Source organism: Sinocyclocheilus grahami, unplaced genomic scaffold (genome assembly GCF_001515645.1).
Source record: "Sinocyclocheilus grahami isolate Dianchi unplaced genomic scaffold, SAMN03320097.WGS_v1.1 scaffold91.1, whole genome shotgun sequence".
In the NCBI taxonomy this organism is placed as follows: Eukaryota; Metazoa; Chordata; class Actinopteri; order Cypriniformes; family Cyprinidae; genus Sinocyclocheilus; species Sinocyclocheilus grahami.
Window position 1 is genome coordinate 306,332 of NW_015505270.1, and position 20,482 is coordinate 326,813.

The following is a 20,482-nucleotide window of genomic DNA, read 5'->3' on the forward strand; positions in this document are numbered from 1 at the left end:
GTGCTGGTGATATATTTACAATTCTGGTTGACAGTACAGTGTCGATGATAAAATTCACAGCTTTCAGACGTCTCACAAGAAAAAGAAAGACAGCACACCCAAATCACAAAAGTGCAATAAATACAAGCTGTACTTCTCAAACCATCTCTATGACCAGATCAGGTTCTTTTTCCATTAATACAAGATAAAAATAAAAACAATATTAAATGCACTGGAGTTTATAAAAGTCCTACTGTGAACAATAAACAAATCATTCATGACTACCAGCATCAGATACTGACAGCATTTTTTTTTTTGTTTCCTTGTGATTATTTTGAGCAAGTATTACATGATTTATGCATGATTGGACCAAGCGTCCAAATAAAAAAAGGCAAATATTGTGTCCTTATGAACCACAGAATTGATAGTTGAAGAGCACCTAATCAATCAAGACAACTCTCTCCAACACATACTGTGAACGGTAGATACTGTACGACCAGTGAAAACATAAGACATTTTCTATTGTTCGAGTACTCTCAAAATGAGATAAACTGTAGTGCTTCCAGGTAAACGGTACAAATTTAAAGGGGACCTATTGTTTCGCTCACATTCAAATAACCGTAAATTCTTAAAAATTGTAAATCTGAAAAGCTCTGGTAAAATTTATTTTAAAAAAGTACCTTAATTAAAAATGCCAATGTGAGAAAAATGCACATCACACAGCAGCTTAACAAACTGAGCTGGGATGTAGTCTATGTTTGGCAGTGTACTGTCTTAACCGGGTCTAATCTACGAAAATAATACATTAAAGAAGAGAAATGAAAAAAAAAATGTTTGCACTCTCATAAACTAAGTTAAACCACCGAGTACAATGGCTTCAAAGTGAAATCTATATGATGCTTCTAGATATTTGGCTAAAAGCTTTGGGACAGCATTTCTGTTGGGTCTTAAGATTTTGTTTATAATGTGCAATCTCCATCTCCTAAACCAATTTTAGCCAAGATTACACTGGAGAAGAAATTAGGGTTTCATAACAAGAGTGCTAGTACAAGTTCAGTTCTGTCTATATGCCACTAGGAAGAGCAAGAGACTAGATCATATGCATTTGTGCACTGCAGATGAAGGAGGGCTTCTGGACCATCCTTTCCAGACTTCACACTATAGTTTCAGACATTGTGGTATCATTTTGGAGCATATCATAGCCCGGTTAGTCATAAGGGTACAACTATGCAACATAATGAGTGTAGAAATAACGCTACTACAATTCCAATTACATATTAGTTGATCTTATAGCTTGAAACTGAATGATGTCAGATATAAAACAATGGAAGGGTTATTATTTGACATTAGCTCTGTTCCAAATCGTAGTGAGCTGCCTACCCAGAAATAATTTTAAAGATACACTCCAGATGTGATGGCTATTAATTTTGTAACTTGAATGTGCAGGGCTTCCAGTGTTATTCGCTTCCAGTTATTTTTAGCTGTGCAAAGCTCATTACGCTGCTTTATACAGCAAACTGGTATTATTTACCATATTATTTTAATGTATTGTCAAATTTACAAACACTGATTGGTAGCGTAAATAGTTTTATCATTTACTGCACTTTGTTATTCTTTTAGTCATTTACCTATAGAAGCTGATGAATCAGAAGTCTCACACATTCACAGAAAACCTTTGCATTGCAAAATAAGGTAGATATATAAGGCAATCCTATGAACTGAATCATAAATAATTTTAAAAAAATGATCAATGTTGTTGAAAATGTATTATTTCAGCCCAATATTTGTGCATGTCATGTGTTTTTATGCTAATGGACCCTTTTCACATTTCCGGGGTTCTTGGAAGCCGAAGTTGTCACAGGTGGGGAAATTTCTACGGTGATAAATGGAAATAAATTTGCCATTTAATTAGAAACACACATGCAGCAGCATTACCTAGTTTTCTGTCATTTAATTCCAAGGTAATATAACACAAAGTATATGTTGTTAAAGACAGTGTTATAAATGTACATTAATTTAAAAAAAATTGCTACATTTACACTGTGAATAACAGTGGAAACGCATTATCACAATCTGTGACAAGGGTCCATTACAGTATAGCATCATTAGCAACTTCAAACTCTATTGGAGTCAATTGTTGATTCTAGACTTCTGAAGAGGACTATCTGAGCAATACATGCAGTTGCTGCCTATGTAGAGTCCTCCAAATAAGTCATTTAAGAGCTTCCATTTGACTTTATGATGCTGACAAGAAGGTAGCTGCCTACGTGGCCATTAGACAGCATTGCAGCTCAGTAGATTTAGGAACTGAGCTATATTTTCTAACAATAACCTAAGCTTAAGATAATGCATAGGATCAGTTCAGAAACAGTGTTTTGGATAGGTAGCAACAGATGCCCACCTAAAGGACTGGACCCCAGGAACCTCCTTAAGGCTCTGTCCACGAATCTTGTGCACATCCTTAGCTGCTGCTCGCATCATCTTCTCTACCCTCTGTTCCTGTAGCTGCTCTTCCTGGGTCTAAGGAGAAAGTGGCAACACAAATTCAGATGCTGTAGGTTGTTTAAGATGGCCCAAAAACACGCCATTTGTGGATTTGTTATTTCTGGAAATCTGCTGGGACTCACCTGTCTCTCTGTATGTTTGAGCAGCAGACGGAAGCGCTCGTCCTCCTGTACCCATGTGGGAAGGACATGCTGGCCCTGTTGCCGGGCGCTCTCTAACTGCTCCTTTAGCTCCCGCAACACACGCAGTTCCTCGTGCAGTCGGCTGTGCCGTGTGCGAGTGACCTGCAAGTCCAGCTCCAGATCCAGAGAGGTGCGCAGGAGCCCATCCAGACCTTTGACCTGCATCTGCGGCTGTGTGTGATAGAGAGAACAAAGGGGTGACATTCACTGACCACTGTATTGGTATTGTTATATTGGCACATATAAATTAAATGTATTCAGTATCATTCTTTTGTGTGTTCATTTAGCGAAAAAAAATATGTTGAAAACAAATAATCTGAAACTGCTTGGCAACAATAGCCATTTGATTAAATTGATGGCTTTTATAATTGAAAACCAAACCAAAACAAAACAAAAACCACAACAAAACAATTAATGAATCAATCACTAAAAAAACAACACAAAACACGGCACCAAAAAAAATGAAGAGTTTGTAGAGCTAGGTACAGTTTCTATATCATTTTACAAACATTTGCACTTCTGTTCAATTAACAAAATGGACATGAAAGGCTGTTAGCAAGCTATGTAGTCCACTAACCGGCCTAGTTAACTCATCATGCTTTAGTTTCATGCTTGCTTACATGCTTACTATTATTATTTTTATTTTTAAACTATATCATCCAAGCTATCACTAAAAAAAACAACACAAAACACGGCACCAAAAAAAATGAAGAGTTTGTAGAGCTAGGTACAGTTTCTATATCATTTTACAAACATTTGCACTTCTGTTCAATTAACAAAATGGACATGAAAGGCTGTTAGCAAGCTATGTAGTCCACTAACCAGCCTAGTTAACTCATCATGCTTTAGTTTCATGCTTGCTTACATGCTTACTATTATTATTTTTATTTTTAAACTATATCATCCAAGCTTAGTTAGTAGCCTACATCTTTAACCACTACACAATTTACCTCACCTTTGTAGACTAGGATATGTGATGTGTGTGATAGAGAGAACAAAGGGGTGACATTCACTGACCACTGTATTGGTATTGTTATATTGGCACATATAAATTAAATGTATTCAGTATCATTCTTTTGTGTGTTCATTTAGCGAAAAAAAATATGTTGAAAACAAATAATCTGAAACTGCTTGGCAACAATAGCCATTTGATTAAATTGATGGCTTTTATAATTGAAAACCAAACCAAAACAAAACAAAAACCACAACAAAACAATTAATGAATCAATCACTAAAAAAACAACACAAAACACGGCACCAAAAAAAATGAAGAGTTTGTAGAGCTAGGTACAGTTTCTATATCATTTTACAAACATTTGCACTTCTGTTCAATTAACAAAATGGACATGAAAGGCTGTTAGCAAGCTATGTAGTCCACTAACCGGCCTAGTTAACTCATCATGCTTTAGTTTCATGCTTGCTTACATGCTTACTATTATTATTTTTATTTTTAAACTATATCATCCAAGCTTAGTTAGTAGCCTACATCTTTAACCACTACACAATTTACCTCACCTTTGTAGACTAGGATATGTGATCTTCATTTTTAAAGAACTTAGGAGACTTTAAAGCCCGTATTATAAATCATTGAAGCTCTCTGTACAGTCCACATTAAGCAAATCCATTCAAACTTGCAACATCTTAGTGTCTTTAAAAGACTCAATGTAATGTGTCTCCTAAGGCACAGTGAGAGCAAACCTGACCTTTCTAGACTATTTAAGGGCCTGTAAAGGGGCTCAAGCAAACCCATTTCCTCACGCTGAGACCGTGCTTCATTAACACTGACCTCAGGTCAGTATAGAAATGACAGTATTAAATATTAAACTCCAGCTAAAAAGCTTAAACTCCCTTTTCTAATGAAAACGCTTGGCTTTAGTGTTTGTGAAAAGCATTCAGTTTCCTAAGAAAAACCCAGTGGATCCCTGAGTGGAATTTGATTCTAACCCTGATGTGCAGTTGAGATTAACTACACAGTTTTTATGCTTGGGGTCCCAGATATTTTCATATTGTATTTGAGCTCCCAAACATTTTTTTTTCATGGTGGATGGTTGAAGCGTGTTTATCGAGTTTAGAATGAGTTCTCATAAGATTAGCAGAAGCCAGAAAGCATTAAACTAAATGAGTAGATGTCAATATATAATATTTTTATGTTACCTTCTTCATTCGAACACTGCGTCTCTCTGAGGCGTTCCGGACGAAGGGAGATTTCTTAGACAGGGTGGAGCTGTCACTGTCGCTGCGGTTGATCTGGTAATTTGGTAAGTGTGGGCATTGGTAAAAAACTTACAGGAATAGTGAGCTCTAATACTAGAATCAATATGTACATATATTTGTGTGTGTAACAGTGTTCTTACCCTGCAAATATACTGGCTCTGAGGTCCAGGGGAAAATGTCTTGGACCGGATGATGGTGTTTCCTCGCATAAAAGGGTTTCGCTGATGGACATCATGGCGCCGCTCCTTGGGCCGAACTACAGAAGCAGAATGCAGGAGACCATCCACACTTGTCTCTTTATTCACCTAATAAGGCAAAGAGAGGATGTCAGCAAGTTTCATTGAAATAACTCCCATAAAAGCAATGAGAAAGTTCTATGTAAATGAATCATTAATGCCACCTTTTCCGTTATGACAGCTGTTGGTCCAGGTTTAACTGGCTCTTCCGCCTGTTCCCACTGGCAGTCTTCGGGGTAGAACTCCTCATCCTCTTCACCATCACTACCTTCTTCATCCACAAACACGTCACCATCCAAAGCCTCTGCGGTGCTATTATATACAAACATATACCATTTGACACCAGGGTTATTATTAGGGGTGGGAATCGCAGGGTACCTCACGATACGATACGAATCATGATACATGGCTCACGGTATGATAATATCACGATACAGCGATTCGGCGATAATCGATATATTGCTAGACAATCCTATAATGATACATCACGATATCTGTCTAACTATGAAAACTAAATGCCTGTGAAAAGGTTACATGCAAGTTCTCTCTCTTTATTCAAGTCCAAACTGTTAGAAAACAGCACAAAAGTTTTGTAAATCAAATTTAACATGCTAAGTAAATTAATCATTTTATTCTTGGACTTATTAAAAGCTTACTTTTCTTTGTGTGTAAACCAACACATTTAACTGCTTATCAACTTTATATATAGCCTATATATATATATATATAAACCTGGTACATTTCAAAATTTACCTGGAGTGTTTTCTCAACCTTTCCTCTCCTCTCATCATAAAAACGGAGCCCCGCACACATGACATGCAGGGAAAAAATAGCCATCCCCATCGCCTCTACTGCGCGGTCAGGTTCGTTATTTCAAATGTAGACGTGCGGCAAGCACACACACACTGCACACTTCTGCGCCGCATTACGGCACTGACGAGGTTTTGTTTCGTCGCCCATGCCATAGGTGCAGATTTATGTTTCTGCCAGTCGGTGCCCACTGCATAACGCGCACTTGCAATATCTGAGAGAGAGGGAGAGCATCCAGTTTTGTTGACATAAAACTGGACGCGCCGGCGGCACTCTCACACTTAAATCCACCTGCGACCCGAGTGGAGAGGACTCATGGACTGATTATGCGCTCTGCAGTAATAACGTGATCGGTGCCTATGGTCTACGCTGATAGCTGTTCCGTGGCAGTTTTTTAGTTCCATATTTTTATTTTCATAAACATATATATAACAGTAGAGCTAATACAGTGGCTGGAAATCTGTTTATCCTTCGGTTCCTCGTGCTTCCCCATCTTCATAGACAACGTGGTTCATGGTTGCTTAGAGCGGTTTGGAAAGAAGGTGGAAATGGCAGAACCGCGATTTCCACGCATTTTTAGATGCTGGGAGCAGGGAAATCTATATAGAGCGCCTTATTGTAATAATTAAAATATCGATATTTGGCACCAGATATCGATTCTCGTATCGCATGGAGAAGGACAACGATATATCGCCATATCGATATATTGTCCCACCCCTAGATATTATGGTTCAAAAATTTTCCCAGGCATGTTTTTTTATTTCAGTTTTGTTTCAGTCAGTTCTAACGGTAAATAAATAGTTTTGATTTTGGTTATTTTATTTTGGTTTCATTTTTATTATACGAAAATTCCTTCTTTTAGTTTTGCTTTCATTTAGTTTCAGTGTTACTTTAGTTTCCATCCATTTAAGTACGCACAAATTGTTTATTATTGTTTATTATGGATTTTATCCATATAGTTACGGTTAAGACCAAAAGTTAATTTTGTCCCAAGTAATGAAAGTAATTTCTCTGTTAATTAATTTAGCTTTCACATTAGTAAAACTTGTGGGGGCAAGGACAGTGTATCAATGTTGAAGCACCACTTATTCAGAGGTCACTTCCAAGCTAAGCACCTTATTATTGGTCAACACAGCACATTCAAAGTTTGAATAACAAACTTGAATCCACATGAAAAAATATTTTGCCTCATGCGAAACTCCAGATTGCACAGATGTCTATTTAGGTGACTGCATTTCGCCCATAGAATTCCAACACATGTAGTAGATGCAATTAAATTATTATTATTTGATTTGATTTAATTAATGAAGAACATTTTAGAGATTTTGGTAGTTTTCTTTAATGTAGTAATTTATTATAATAAATATATAAATAATAAACAGTAATAATTTGAAATTAATATTTTTAATAGTACCAATAATGTAAGTTAATTAACATTTTTGTTTGGCGTCATTCAAACCATCAGTACTAAAAGTCACAGTGCTCCAAATTAAACCGAAAGTTATTGCTGTGACATGGTTCAGTCAAACCATAATGTTCCTAAAAGATCAACACTTTAACTTTTCTAGTCTGCAACCTTTCAGAAGCAAGTGTGAGTGAGGGTGGAAATGTTCTCAAAAAAATGCAGTCATGCCACATTCCTGTCCTTGTTTTTAAGTTCTATGGCAGCTGGTTTTGGTTGAATCATCATTTGAAACAATCAGGTCTTGTAGTGCTGTTTTGGTTATAATCATGAGACTGCCCATCAGCCAATCAACAGGTGGCACGGTGAGCTAATTTACAGAGAAGCGACCTCAAAAGAGTCCAGAAAATGGCATGAGAGAAGAATGCCACTCAGTATTGCTCATGCACTGCACTTGGATTAGTTGTTCATCCTGTTTACATTACTAATGTAATTTTGGCGGAGCAGATCAAACATCAGGAAAAGTGAGTCATCGTGTGCCATCATGCTATGATGAATTCCCACGAGACAGTAGAAAGGTCATTCAATAGGAAAATAGGGGTTGGATAAGAAAGAGAAGGAATTTGAGATCCAAACAGCTTGTTAATTGTTTGTGTGGATGCTGGGTGGGATACTGCATGTGATATGAAACCCAGACTCACACTGACATATTGTTATGTTGACAGCTGTGCTAAATGGTATTAAAGCTTATTATACAAGTTGTGACAGGTAACATACCAGTCCTCCAGAGGAGCATTCTCCAGGTGTGCAACAGTACTCTCTGAGGTGCTGGGAGCTGGAGTCTAAAAATAAATAAAAAGAGACGAAGATCATGCATTTAAAAAAAACAAACAAAAAAACATTTGGTTTGGTCAGTCCCAACTCCGAGGTCTTGACCTTCTCCATTGCATCCAACAATTAAAAACTAAATATTTTATTTTGAGAAAGTAGGACACAAATCATGAGAGCCTCAGGCCTTATTTTGTACCTTATTCGTGGAAAGTGACAGTAAAATGCAGATATATTTCCTTAATCCATCTTAACAGAACAGGCTGTTTGTAAATTCGAAAGAGCTGATAAGAAGCAAAGCAACTAATTCTATGTAACTTGATCATCAAGAGTATTAGAGACCAGAGAGAACTGTTTGGGCAAGAAATAATCAATTTCTTCATCTGAATGATGAAAGAAATGAATATAATATTAATGAAGGCTCCTTGTTCCTCAATAAGCATAGCAATTTGGCAAGACCGATTCCAAGAATATCAAAAAGGCATTTGGCTGTGATGAGGTAAAATGAGTTGAGGATTGTGTGTGTGTTGGTTTTACCAGCTGCTGCTGAGCAGAGACCTCTGTTTCCTTGTGATTTCCATCCACTGGCATGTATGTGCAATTGAGGAGGTTGTACCACTTGGTGCACAACTCCTCTGAATACTCTTCATCAGCCAAACTGATCTGAGCACCAGCCTTTCAAGAGAAAAAAGACAAGAACTGAATAACCCAGGCCCATATTCACAAAACATTATATGACTTTATTTAGACATCATCACTGTTTGTTTTCTCGCATTAGAAACTCACTAGACAGTCCTCTCGACCAGACTTGCTGGTGGTACAGACATCAATGCGTAGAGTCTTCTGTCTGAGAGCAGCGGAGGACATCTGGAGGCTAAACGCTTCCTTAAACTCTAAGGGTTCCTGCGGCAGAGACCCGTGGGTGCGGAAGAGGCAGCGAACGGGCTCTGAGCATGGCAGTACCACCACACGGACATATCTGCAATAGATTAAATCCAATCAGAGATGGACTTTCGTATCAGAAATGAGCATCCACATGCCAAAACAGGACAAGAATTGGCCAGTCATTGATCAGTGGTTCTCAACTCAAGGGTTTTAACTCCAAAAAATGGTTGTGGGGAAAAAACAACCTTGGGTTTAGGAATCAAATGATTCAATAAAATGTCAACTCAAGGAGCTAAGATTCAATTCCAAAATGATTCTCAAGGCATCTCAATTGTTCAGCAAAAGTGCAGAGGCATTATAGTTGCAGAATCGCAATTATTACAAATAAAAGCCACAATAAAATGTCTGTTTGATATGTACACAGGAATTATTAAAGGGGTCATATGACGTTGGTAAAAAAGAACATTATTTTGTGTATTTGGTATAATGAAATGCGCTTATGCAGTTTAAGGTTCAAAAAACACATTATTTTCCACATACTGTGCATTATTGTCTCTCCTCTATGCCCCGCCTTTCTGAAACGCGTCGATTTTTACAAAGCTCATCATTCAGAAAAGGGAGCATTCTCCAGGCGTGCAACAGTACTCTCTGAGGTGCTGGGAGCTGGAGTCTAAAAATAAATAAAAAGAGACGAAGATCATGCATTTAAAAAAAACAAAAAAAAAAACATTTGGTTTGGTCAGTCCCAACTCCGAGGTCTTGACCTTCTCCATTGCATCCAACAATTAAAAACTAAATATTTTATTTTGAGAAAGTAAGACACAAATCATGAGAGCCTCAGGCCTTATTTTGTACCTTATTCGTGGAAAGTGACAGTAAAATGCAGATATATTTCCTTAATCCATCTTAACAGAACAGGCTGTTTGTAAATTCGAAAGAGCTGATAAGAAGCAAAGCAACTAATTCTATGTAACTTGATCATCAAGAGTATTAGAGACCAGAGAGAACTGTTAAAAAAACACATTATTTCCCACATACTGTGCATTATTGTCTCTCCTCTATGCCCCGCCTTTCTGAAACGCGTCGATTTTTACAAAGCTCATCATTCAGAAAAGCGAGGTGTGCTTTTCATTGGCCAGCTATCTAGTGCGTTGTGATTGGCCGAATGCCTGAATTGTCCCAGTGCGACAAGACAAAAACAATAAAAACCCATTATAAACGTAAACATAAAACTGTAAACATAAAAAATGTCTTAATTTGTGATCGAAGAAACGACAAACAACAAGCGCTACTCTACACTGCTCAAAACTCACGTTTGAATAGTCAGTGGCAAATTCTTTAAATATGAAAACGTACTTACAGGCTGTGAGTCAGAACAGACGGCATTGTAGGCTACTCTCCCAGGTTCAGGCAACAGTCCTCCGTAAAATGCGCTGCACACATTTAAATATTTAGTTTGAACTGTTCTGGAACAGTGTTGTAAATACAACTTAACTGCTGATTTCTAGTTGTGTCCTCTTTTGGAAGACCAACAAAGTATTTTCGCTTTCGCAACGAAACACACAGCGTCTCCACGACATGGCGGCAACAATACTACAGCGAGAATCAAACCGAATGCCTGAATTGTCCCGGTGCGACAAGACAAAAACAATAAAAACCCATTATAAACGTAAACATAAAACTGTAAACATAAAAAATGTCTTAATTTGTGATCGGAGAAACGACAAACAACAAGCGCTACTCTACACTGCTCAAAACTCACGTTTGAATAGTCAGTGGCAAATTCTTTAAATATGAAAACGTACTTACAGGCTGTGAGTCAGAACAGACGGCATTGTAGGCTACTCTCCCAGGTTCAGGCAACAGTCCTCCGTAAAATGCGCTGCACACATTTAAATATTTAGTTTGAACTGTTCTGGAACAGTGTTGTAAATACAACTTAACTGCTGATTTCTAGTTGTGTCCTCTTTTGGAAGACCAACAAAGTATTTTCGCTTTCGCAACGAAACACACAGCGTCTCCACGACATGGCGGCAACAATACTACAGCGAGAATCAAAGTTATGCCTTCTTTCTTTGCGTGAACATTTGGGTGGTGTTATGCAAATCTTCCCACACAGTGACGTAGACATGTGGGGGCGTGGACGAGTCTTAACTTTTATAAAGAATATCTCTTTGGGTTTGAGACTTTAGTCTTTGCAACTTTAGGGATCTTATCTATTCACAAACAGCTTGTAACACTCCAAAGAGAAAGGAAAACTTGAAATCGCATCATATGACCCCTTTTAACTCTCAGTCACATTTAATTATTTTTATGGACTGATCCAGAATCATCAGAAAAACAATCAGAAAAAATTGCAAAGTATCCGTGAATCGATTCCTCCCCTTTATATTACCATTTTACAACTATTGAAAGGGTTAATTCCATTTGTAAAACCCAGCACATTTCCCTAGAAGAGATGCTTCATCAAAATTACATCATGCTGATTAAAATTAATGTCTCCATCAGCTTTAAATGAAGCTAGAGGAGACAGCGCAATCCTCACATGTTCTGGTTGGCTGGCAGGGAGAGTGCGCTATAGTTGGAGAGCTGCATTACGAACACTGTGAACTTCTTTTCTTTCGCTTCATACTTCAGACCGAGTTTGATCTGAGAACTACTTGCTGAGCTCCCGTCATCATAACCCAGCTGTTGCTCAACAGGAAGCCCCGACCTGTGGGAATGAACAGCACCATTTTACTATCTGAATCAGGGTCTGTGATAAAACATCACTTTTAACAAAACTCTAGTGGCCTACCTCTTCTCTGAGGGCTCATATACCCCGCTATCGCCTGCTACTGATTCGTCAGACACGGCTGACGTTACTCCTGCCTTCTTCGATCCTGGCCCAGACATCCTTGTTTCTGTAACAGCATCTGCAGGCACAGAAAAGGGGGGGGGTTAGAAATTTAACACCACGTCACTCTGGATGGGTGTTAGGTTCCTGATCTCGAGCGAGTTCACCTACTGGGCTAGATGAGTGAGCAGTAAATCTACCCTATCATACTAGACATTCAGAGGCTTTCTCTAGTTTCAGATGGAATTTTGGATTGCGGATGACAAATAAAGTTACCACGATAAAGAAAAGGGAAAATCTTGCCAAGTTCTTAGACATGTTTTTTTGGTTTAATGTGATTTTATACTATTTTTAAAAAAAAAGTTAAAATGTAAATAATTTTTACAATTAATCTACTGATTATTTTCTTATTAGTCAAATAATCCTCTAGTTAGTTTACCAATTAAAAATAACAGTAACTTCTGCTATTAATCTTTCAGATTTTCATTCAAAACATTATTCAATAATCATATTCATCTCTTTTTACCCCAGTTTAGTCAAATCAAGATTATTTTTATGATTAATCTGTTGATTATTTTCTAATCAGTCGATTAATCCTTTAGTTAACTTAACTATAAACAATAAACTTTATCATGGCAAGAATTAAAAGGTATCTATCAGTAATACAAATGTCCATGACAGCTTAATGAGCTAAAATATGCAGCCGTTTTGTTCATGGAAAGAGTCATGTACCTTTCAAAGACTCTACTGCACCCTGTTGGTGGTCCTCTTCTAACCGTAGTTCCATTAGCCTGGTTTGCAGAACTAAATCCAACTGTGAGGCTGGACCGGAGAAGGCGTCTCCCGACAGGAAGGAAGCATCAGTAACAAGGGGTGAGCAAGGAGGAGAGAGGGAAGAAAGCGAGGAACGCGGGGACAGTGAGCTCATGGAGTGAGGTGTCTCTGACAGTCGCAGTACTTGGGTTCTCTGGCCCATCCCCGGCCCACTGCCAACTTGCCTGGAGGAGGACGAGACCTCGTTCTCATGGATGGTGGTGATGGAGCTGGAGGGCCTGTAGCCAGAGGTGCTTCCCTCCTGCAATATAGAGTCCAGTTTGTTCTGGAAGTCAGGGTCACCCAGTTCAGGCTGCTCCAGGTAGATGTCTGTGAAGCTGAGAGAGGAAGTGGAGCCCAAGCTGGAGGTGGCCAGGGATCCTCGGCTGGAAGTCAACGATCCACGGCTGCTGCCTGAGGAACATGATAGCGTGCTGGCTGACAGACTGGAGTTGATGGAAAGAGACAGCGGGAGGGACAGAAGGAGAGCAGGGAAGTTATTCAGAAAGCAGCTCGGGTTCATCTCATTCATATCATCTCACTCTCCCCTATTTCAAGTCTTAACATCAAATGAATTCTGCTTTAAAGCAAACATGCTAATTAAGGCATGGCAGGCTCATTAGACACACAAGGGACTGCTCCTCCATGCAAGATGCCTTTGATGTGCCTTAACTAGACGCTGAAGATGAATTAGGCATTAGTCAAAATAAATGGTAAATGCAAAACTATTGTTATTAAGTTACCAAGAGCGTTCGGTTGCATCGTTTTATAACTTCAGAAGTCTGATTCTTTGGATAAGTTTGAGCATTCCTATTGCAAAGTGATTACATCATATATTGTCATGAAAAGTTCTTACGACATGCAGCTTCCCCTTGCTGCTGATATTCAAAACTGCAAATTATGGGTTTTTTTTCTCTTTGAAGCCTTTTTAAGCCTTTGTGTGTGTGTGTGTGTGTGTGTGTGTGTGAATATTAAAAAAGGAGAATATTACAAATATCTTTATCATAATAAAAATTTATTTTTTGTTCCAAAGATCCAAAGATCTTATGGGTTTAAAATGACACGAGTGAGTAAATACGACATGCAGCTTCCCCTTGCTGCTGATATTCAAAACAAATTATTGGTTTGCAAATTATGGTTTTTTTTTCTCTTTGAAGCCTTTTTAAGCCTTTGTGTGTGTGTGTGTGTGTGTGTGTGTGTGTGTGAGTGTGTGAATATTAAAAAAGGAGAATATTACAAATATCTTTATCATAATAAAAATTTATTTTTTGTTCCAAAGATGAACAAGTCTTATGGGTTTAAAATGACACGAGTGAGTAAATTATTCTATAATATTATAAATATTACGTCATTATATATAGAAAACTATAATGTCTGATTTCACTTGTAGCATTTAAAATGACTGATTTTCCTTTTTTTAATGTTGCATTTTTATTTAGACAAAATATTACAAAATGTATTTTTTTTTTAATTAAATTTTAATAACAGCTGTTTCCTGTTTATTGACAATAGTGGCATTTATATGAATGTAATCACCAGTTTATCATATAGAATAATTAACACTGGTGCATCCCAATTAGACAACAGACAGAAAAAGTAAACATGTTGTCAATATTATGAGTGTCATTTGAATTGGACTATTTTATTTAAATGCCAGGGTTGGAGAATACCTTTTCAGCTGGGTGTGCAGGGAAGACGCCAACCTCACTGTCTCTTCGAGCTCCTTCACTAGTTTGTTTCTTCTATAATGCAGCTTTAACCTGAACAAAGCAACAGAGAGAACTTTGTGACAATTGTTTATTATTGGGGTTAGGAATTGGAACAGACCAACTTCTCTTTAAAGGGGTGGTTCATTGCGATTTCACTTTTTTAATGTTAGTTAGTGTGTAATGTTGCTGTTTGAGCATAAACAATATCTGCAAAGTTACGAAGCTGAAAGTTCAATGCAAACGGAGATATCGTCTTTTAAAATTCTGGCAGTTTAATGCCTACAAAAACGGCTGGTAGGGACTACAACAAGTTACTTCTCGGGTTTGTGACATCACAAACCCAGATAAACCCCGCCCTCAGGAAAATCCAGCAAAGGGGGTGAGGCCATGCTGCGCTGCTTAGAGAAGAGGAAGAGAAAACTGAAGGTGCACGTAAAAATCTGTTCATATATGAATCGAGATTCTGTCTTCTAACGATTCTAATGGATTCACAGGTTTCAAAATCAATGTTCAAAAGCAGCGGTTCTCAATACTGTTCCTCGCGTTCCCCTGCTCCGCACACGCTCTGCATTTCTCTCTCTCTCTCTCATTCAGCTCCACAATGAACTGTTCCAATTATAAACTTATTTTCACATAGCTATGAGAAGCATTAAACATGGTTAAGCATGCGGTTGCTGTACTGTATTAAAGCTTTAATCAGGATAAAACCGTATATTAAAAGCTAACATAAGCAGTAGCATTTACAAATAACAGCATATCTAAAAGTATGAGACAACAACAAACAAAAAACATAGGCCTACCATTAAAAGCCGTCTTTTTTTTTTTTTAAACGAAGCATTAGCACATGTTAGACTGCACCCCATAAACACAATCAAGCCTAGAAAACCCCCAGTTAACCACCCCTTTAACAAGAGAAGTGGACACTTGCTTTTCAAAAAGTTCAGTTTTCACATGGACAATGATTAAAAAAAAATTGTGAAATGGGGTATATGTCGAACGCACTGTTGCCAACTCTCGTAAGATAAATAAGCAACCGCAGCTTCAAAAACAAGCCCAATATTTTTTTGATGATTTATTATCATCAATATTTATTATCAATTATTTATTACTAATAAATGAGCCTGCAACATATTAAACTGAAACCACTCTTTTATCTGAAAAGCAAAAACAGAATTTATTTTACAAAAATCAGCAAACTGCAACAAAGGGGGAACAAAGCTCATCTCCAATCATCTGTGAGCAGAATAGAATTGGAGAGATGGAAAAGGAGAAAAACACAAGAGCTTCAAAGGGAAGCTGTAACATAGCCACCTATTTATAGCCTACTAAAATATAGGCTATTCGAACCAAATGTATTTACTCTTAGTATTAGTATAGGACAACTTGTTTTTTTATTACAGTCCGTGATAATTAATACATTACAAAAACATTGCAAAAATAAAAAAATTTGGCTAAAAGAAAGTCATCCCACCCCTCTACGTCTACTTCTATCATCGCTTGAATTACAGCGTCACTCGCCTTCTTTTTGAACATGATTTTTTTCCAATGAGGGGGAGGAGGGTGCGGAACATTTGGCAAATTATGCTGCAGCACTTTTATATTATTGAACTGGTTGGCTATTAACTGTGAGCAGACAGAGTATCAATCAATGCATTGGAGGATACGGCGACCATAAAGAAACAAAGTTGCTTGTCAGATTTCCCTAATAAGCAACCATATTTTTTAAAATAAGCCCCAAAAAAAACGCAACATGGGATTTTTTTCATGCAACTTTACAAAAAAAGAAGCCCAAAGTACACGGACTTGGCAACTCTGGTCGAACGTCACTGGACTAAACCTGGAAAACAGGTCACATCACATCCGCTTGTCGGAGAAAGTGTTAACAGCCATATGAACTAATGGCGATAACTAAGGAATTTTAAGGTAATCAGCTAACCTAGCTAGTTGTTTTTATTGTTGCCATTTTATTCAATTTTAATATCTAAATGTTAGTGAAAAGAAAAAAAAAAAAAAAACTTTTGGATATCAGTCTGCATATGTAATGGACATTGGTTATGACAATCTTTGGTATCTCCTTTGAAGGCATCTTGAGTAAAAACAGCTCCATATTTAACAATGCACATACAAAACTCTTGAACCGGAAGCGATGAGACCTGTTTTACAGAATACGGAAGTCTGTTGCGCATAACCCCCATTGAAGAGACATTATGATGGGCTCTTTTGGCCATTAACATCTTTTTTTATATTAAATAAAATTATATTATAAATACATTTATTCATACAATAAGTAAATAATAAACAATCACCTCACTTCAACAAATCTTGCACAATTCCTGTATGACAAAATGGAATTAATTTGAACTCCATTTACTTCTTTAATCAACCTATAGTCTTCCTGTAGGTCAAATAAAATGATGTTGGTTTATTATTAAACGGCAGCAATGAAGAAGGCGCCCATTGTGTTCAACCTAGATCCAGCGTTTTATGCAGCTCAGGTTACAGGAAGAGCGCAGAACGCCAAGCTAAATGAGGATACAGTAACTAGAGTAGAGAACAAGGAACCTGTTCAAATAACTGAGAGGGAACGAGTGAGAAAAAGACCAACAGAAAGAGAGAGAGAATGAAAGATAGTGAGTCAACCAAAAAAAAAAGTCTAATTGGTTCTCTCACCTAGGCAACCTGATCTCAAAACACAGATACCTCTTCTAAGAGTTCAAGACTCGCTACAAACCACAAGCAGTAAACTAGTAGACTTTTATGAATCATTTGCATACATGATGTTCAACTGCAGCCATTTTAGCTGTAGATTTACAAAACCAAATTGCGCAGTTAAAATGGATGGGGCCTGCAGTAAAGTAAATGAGGGACAAAGTGACTGCTGTGCTGCTCGTTTTGCATAATGCAAAATATCTTTGGCAAACAAAGTTTTTAGTGAATATTTTTTTAAGTTCTGAAAGAGGCTTTCAAAATTGGATTTGATTAATTCTTGTTTAGTAGATTTTCCTTGACACCAATGTGTTGAAAGCACAGCTGTAATGTCCCAGATAAGAGCCCTGTTGTGTTTCCACGATAATGACGCCTTTATTGTTCACATTATAATGGATCTCTGCACGTCAGTGTTTTGACATTCCATGCTCCCAGTAGGAGTTTCTTTTTTAAATTCTGTTTTCTTCAATCTGTTCTTCACCCAAGTGCTGCTACATGCTGTGAGAGACCTGAACCTGTGCGTGTACATCAGGTACCGTCTCGAAGGCTCACTGTTCGACCTTCGCCGCCTGGCCGCCAAAACAAAGACACTGGAGAGGCTCTTCACAGAAGCTCTCTTTGCAGACGACTGTGCTTTCATGGCGCATCAAGAGAATCATCTACAGACCATCGTAGACAGATTCTCCGTAGCAACAAAGCTGTTTGGCTTAACTATCAGCCTCAGTAAGACAGAAGTTCTACACCAGCCTGCACCAGAAAGAGCAGCAGACCAGCCATGCATCACCATCGATGGCACCCAGCTCTCAAATGTTACCACCTTCAAGTACCTGGGCAGCACAATCTCCAGCGACGGATCCCTGGACCAGGAGATCAATACCAGAGTCCAAAAGGCCAGTCAAGTTCTACAACGTAAGAACTCAAGTTCTAAGCGCTCCAAAGTTCTACAACACAGCGGCATTCGCCTCTCCACAAAGCTTAAAGTATACAGAGCAGTGGTCCTCACCTCACTTCTGTATGGCTGCGAAACATGGACGCTCTACTGGAGACATATCAAACAGCTGGAGCGGTTCCACCATCGCTCAATTATGAAGATCCGCTGGCAGGACAAAGTCACCAACCAAGATGTCTTGGACAGAGCTGGTTCAACAAGCATTGAATCCATGATTCTGAAAATGCAGCTCCGATGGTCTGGCCACGTCATCCGCATGGACCCGCAGAGGATGCCAAAGCAGGTGTTCTTTGGAGAGTTGGCAACAGGGTCCAGACACCAAGAGCGCCCAAAGAAAAGATTCAAAGATAACCTCAAGTCACATCTAAAATGGGCCAACCTGAACCCAAAGCAGCTGGAGCTTGCCGCCTGACAGAGCCAGTTGGCACGCCCAAATTAACAAAGCAGCCACCACATTTGAAGAGGATCGTCATCATCATATTGCAGCTGCAAGAGAATGCAGACACAGAGCTGCCGCTGCCCCTGCTCCAACTACTGGTGAACCTTGCCCCCTCTGCAACCGCCTCTGTGCTTCTGCCTTTGGGCTTTGAAGCCACATGAGGATCCACAGATGACTGCACAAAGCCTTGATCGTCATTCTAGACCCCCGAGAGACTACCTGACTGAGAATGGATCTCTAAGCTTCAGGTAAACTGCTCTAACATGCTGTCAGGGAAAGGGAAAAACACTGGGTCAGACATTTATTTGTGCAGTATATTAAGTGGATGGTGTAGCCTGGTAAAGATCAAAAGTTCAAAACTAAAAGACTGCAGTATCAAATTCTGCCACAGACGATCCTTGTTCCCACACCTTCTGGCTAATAAATTTACAAGAATTTCCCATGACTTTTACAGTAATCAATAATTTGCAATGGCTGGATAAGGATTTTATTTATTTGTTTGTTTGTTTATTTATTTATTCATAGCTGAAGAAATACTTTAAAACAGAGAATAAATGGGAAAAAAATGCAGGCCTGCAAGAACGTCCCATTCCGATTCTTTGGTTCCTTCACATGACTGGGAAAAAAAACAATTACTACAAGAACCAAATACAGTGAACTCTGCTGGTCCAGTTATTCATCTTACCTCTCGGTCAGTGCTTTGCTCTGATTGTCCCGTGCAGCTTGCAGGTCCTTCTCGAGTCGCTTCTTTTCAGACTCGATCTTCTCTGCCTCGCTGGGTGCGCGCTTGCACGCCGTTACATACTGTAGTTCCTTTAGCAGCTCTTCCTTCTCATTGATGAGGATCAGGCGATCTCTCTCCGGGTCCAGAAGGCCTGGCCACGCCTCGCTATCCAGCTTGGCAATCTGGACCTCAATATTTGCAATCCTGATGGCAGCAAAATGAATAAAGCAATGTAAAAAAAAAGTTAAGCATTCAACTATTGTCATAGACAAACATAGCAATGGGTTGATTTCAAAATCAATTTACAGCCTATTCAGCTTTATATGTGTGCGTGTATATACATGTGTGCGCGCGCGTGTGTGTGTGTGTGTGTGTGTGTGTACAGGTCAAAAGTTTGGAATAATTAATATTTTGTCAATGTTTCTGAATTAAGTCTCTTATGCTCACCGATGCTGCATTATTTAATTTAATATACAGTAAAACAGTAGTTTTCTATTTAATATAATTTAAAATATAATTTATCCCTGTGATGGCAAAGCTGAATTTTCAGCAGCCATTACTCCAGTCTTTACGGTCACATGATCCTTCCAGGGTTTCTACAGACATGAACAAGTTAAATTTAAGACTTTTTAAGACCTTTTTAATACCACCTTATATGAAATTGAAGACCTAAACCAGTAATGGAAATTCTTAATAGGAAGCATGAAGTGCTCTAAAATTTCCTGGTAGATGGCTGCGTTGACTGTGGACTTCAGAAAACACAGTGGACCAAAGTCCTCTTTTCAGATGAAAGTAAATTTTGCATTTCATTTGGAAATCAAGGTCCCAGAGTCTGGAGGAAGAGTTGAGAGGCACAGAAACCATGTTGCTTGAAGTCCAGTGTGAAGTTTCCACAGTCAGTGATGATTTGGGCTACCATGTCATCTGCTGGTGTTGGTCCACTGTGTTTTCTGAAGTCCACAGTCAACACAGCCATCTACTAGGAAATTTTAGAGCACTTCATGCTTCCTTCTGCTGACAAGCTTTAAGGAGATGCTGATTTCATTTTCCAGCAGGACTTGGCACCTGCCCACACTGCCAAAAGCACCAAAAGCTGGTTCAATGATCATGGTTTTACTGTGCTTGATTGGCCTGCAAACTCGCCTGACCTGAACCCCATAGAGAATATATGGGGTATTGTCAAGAGGAAGATGAGAGACACCAGACCCAACAATGCAGATGACCTGAAGGCCGCTATCAAAGCAACCTGGGCTTCCATTACACCT

The 20,482-nt window shown here is 38.6% G+C and overlaps 1 protein-coding gene across 1 annotated transcript in view; it reads right to left on the reverse strand.

The window, feature by feature from the left end:
* Positions 1-2,340: 2,340 nt before the first annotated feature.
* LOC107587260 (protein KIBRA-like) overlaps positions 2,341-20,482 on the reverse strand; it is a 77,361-nt gene continuing 59,219 nt past the window's right edge. Inside the window, exons 9-21 of the mRNA XM_016274979.1 lie at positions 19,179-19,421; positions 14,361-14,450; positions 12,610-13,136; positions 11,839-11,956; positions 11,587-11,754; positions 8,943-9,135; positions 8,694-8,831; positions 8,106-8,170; positions 5,281-5,428; positions 5,021-5,185; positions 4,821-4,913; positions 2,607-2,837; positions 2,341-2,499 (exon numbers count right to left, since the gene is read on the reverse strand). Coding sequence (XP_016130465.1) covers positions 2,341-2,499; positions 2,607-2,837; positions 4,821-4,913; positions 5,021-5,185; positions 5,281-5,428; positions 8,106-8,170; positions 8,694-8,831; positions 8,943-9,135; positions 11,587-11,754; positions 11,839-11,956; positions 12,610-13,136; positions 14,361-14,450; positions 19,179-19,421 — 2,338 coding nt within the window. The remainder of the gene's footprint in view (positions 2,500-2,606; positions 2,838-4,820; positions 4,914-5,020; positions 5,186-5,280; positions 5,429-8,105; positions 8,171-8,693; positions 8,832-8,942; positions 9,136-11,586; positions 11,755-11,838; positions 11,957-12,609; positions 13,137-14,360; positions 14,451-19,178; positions 19,422-20,482) is intronic.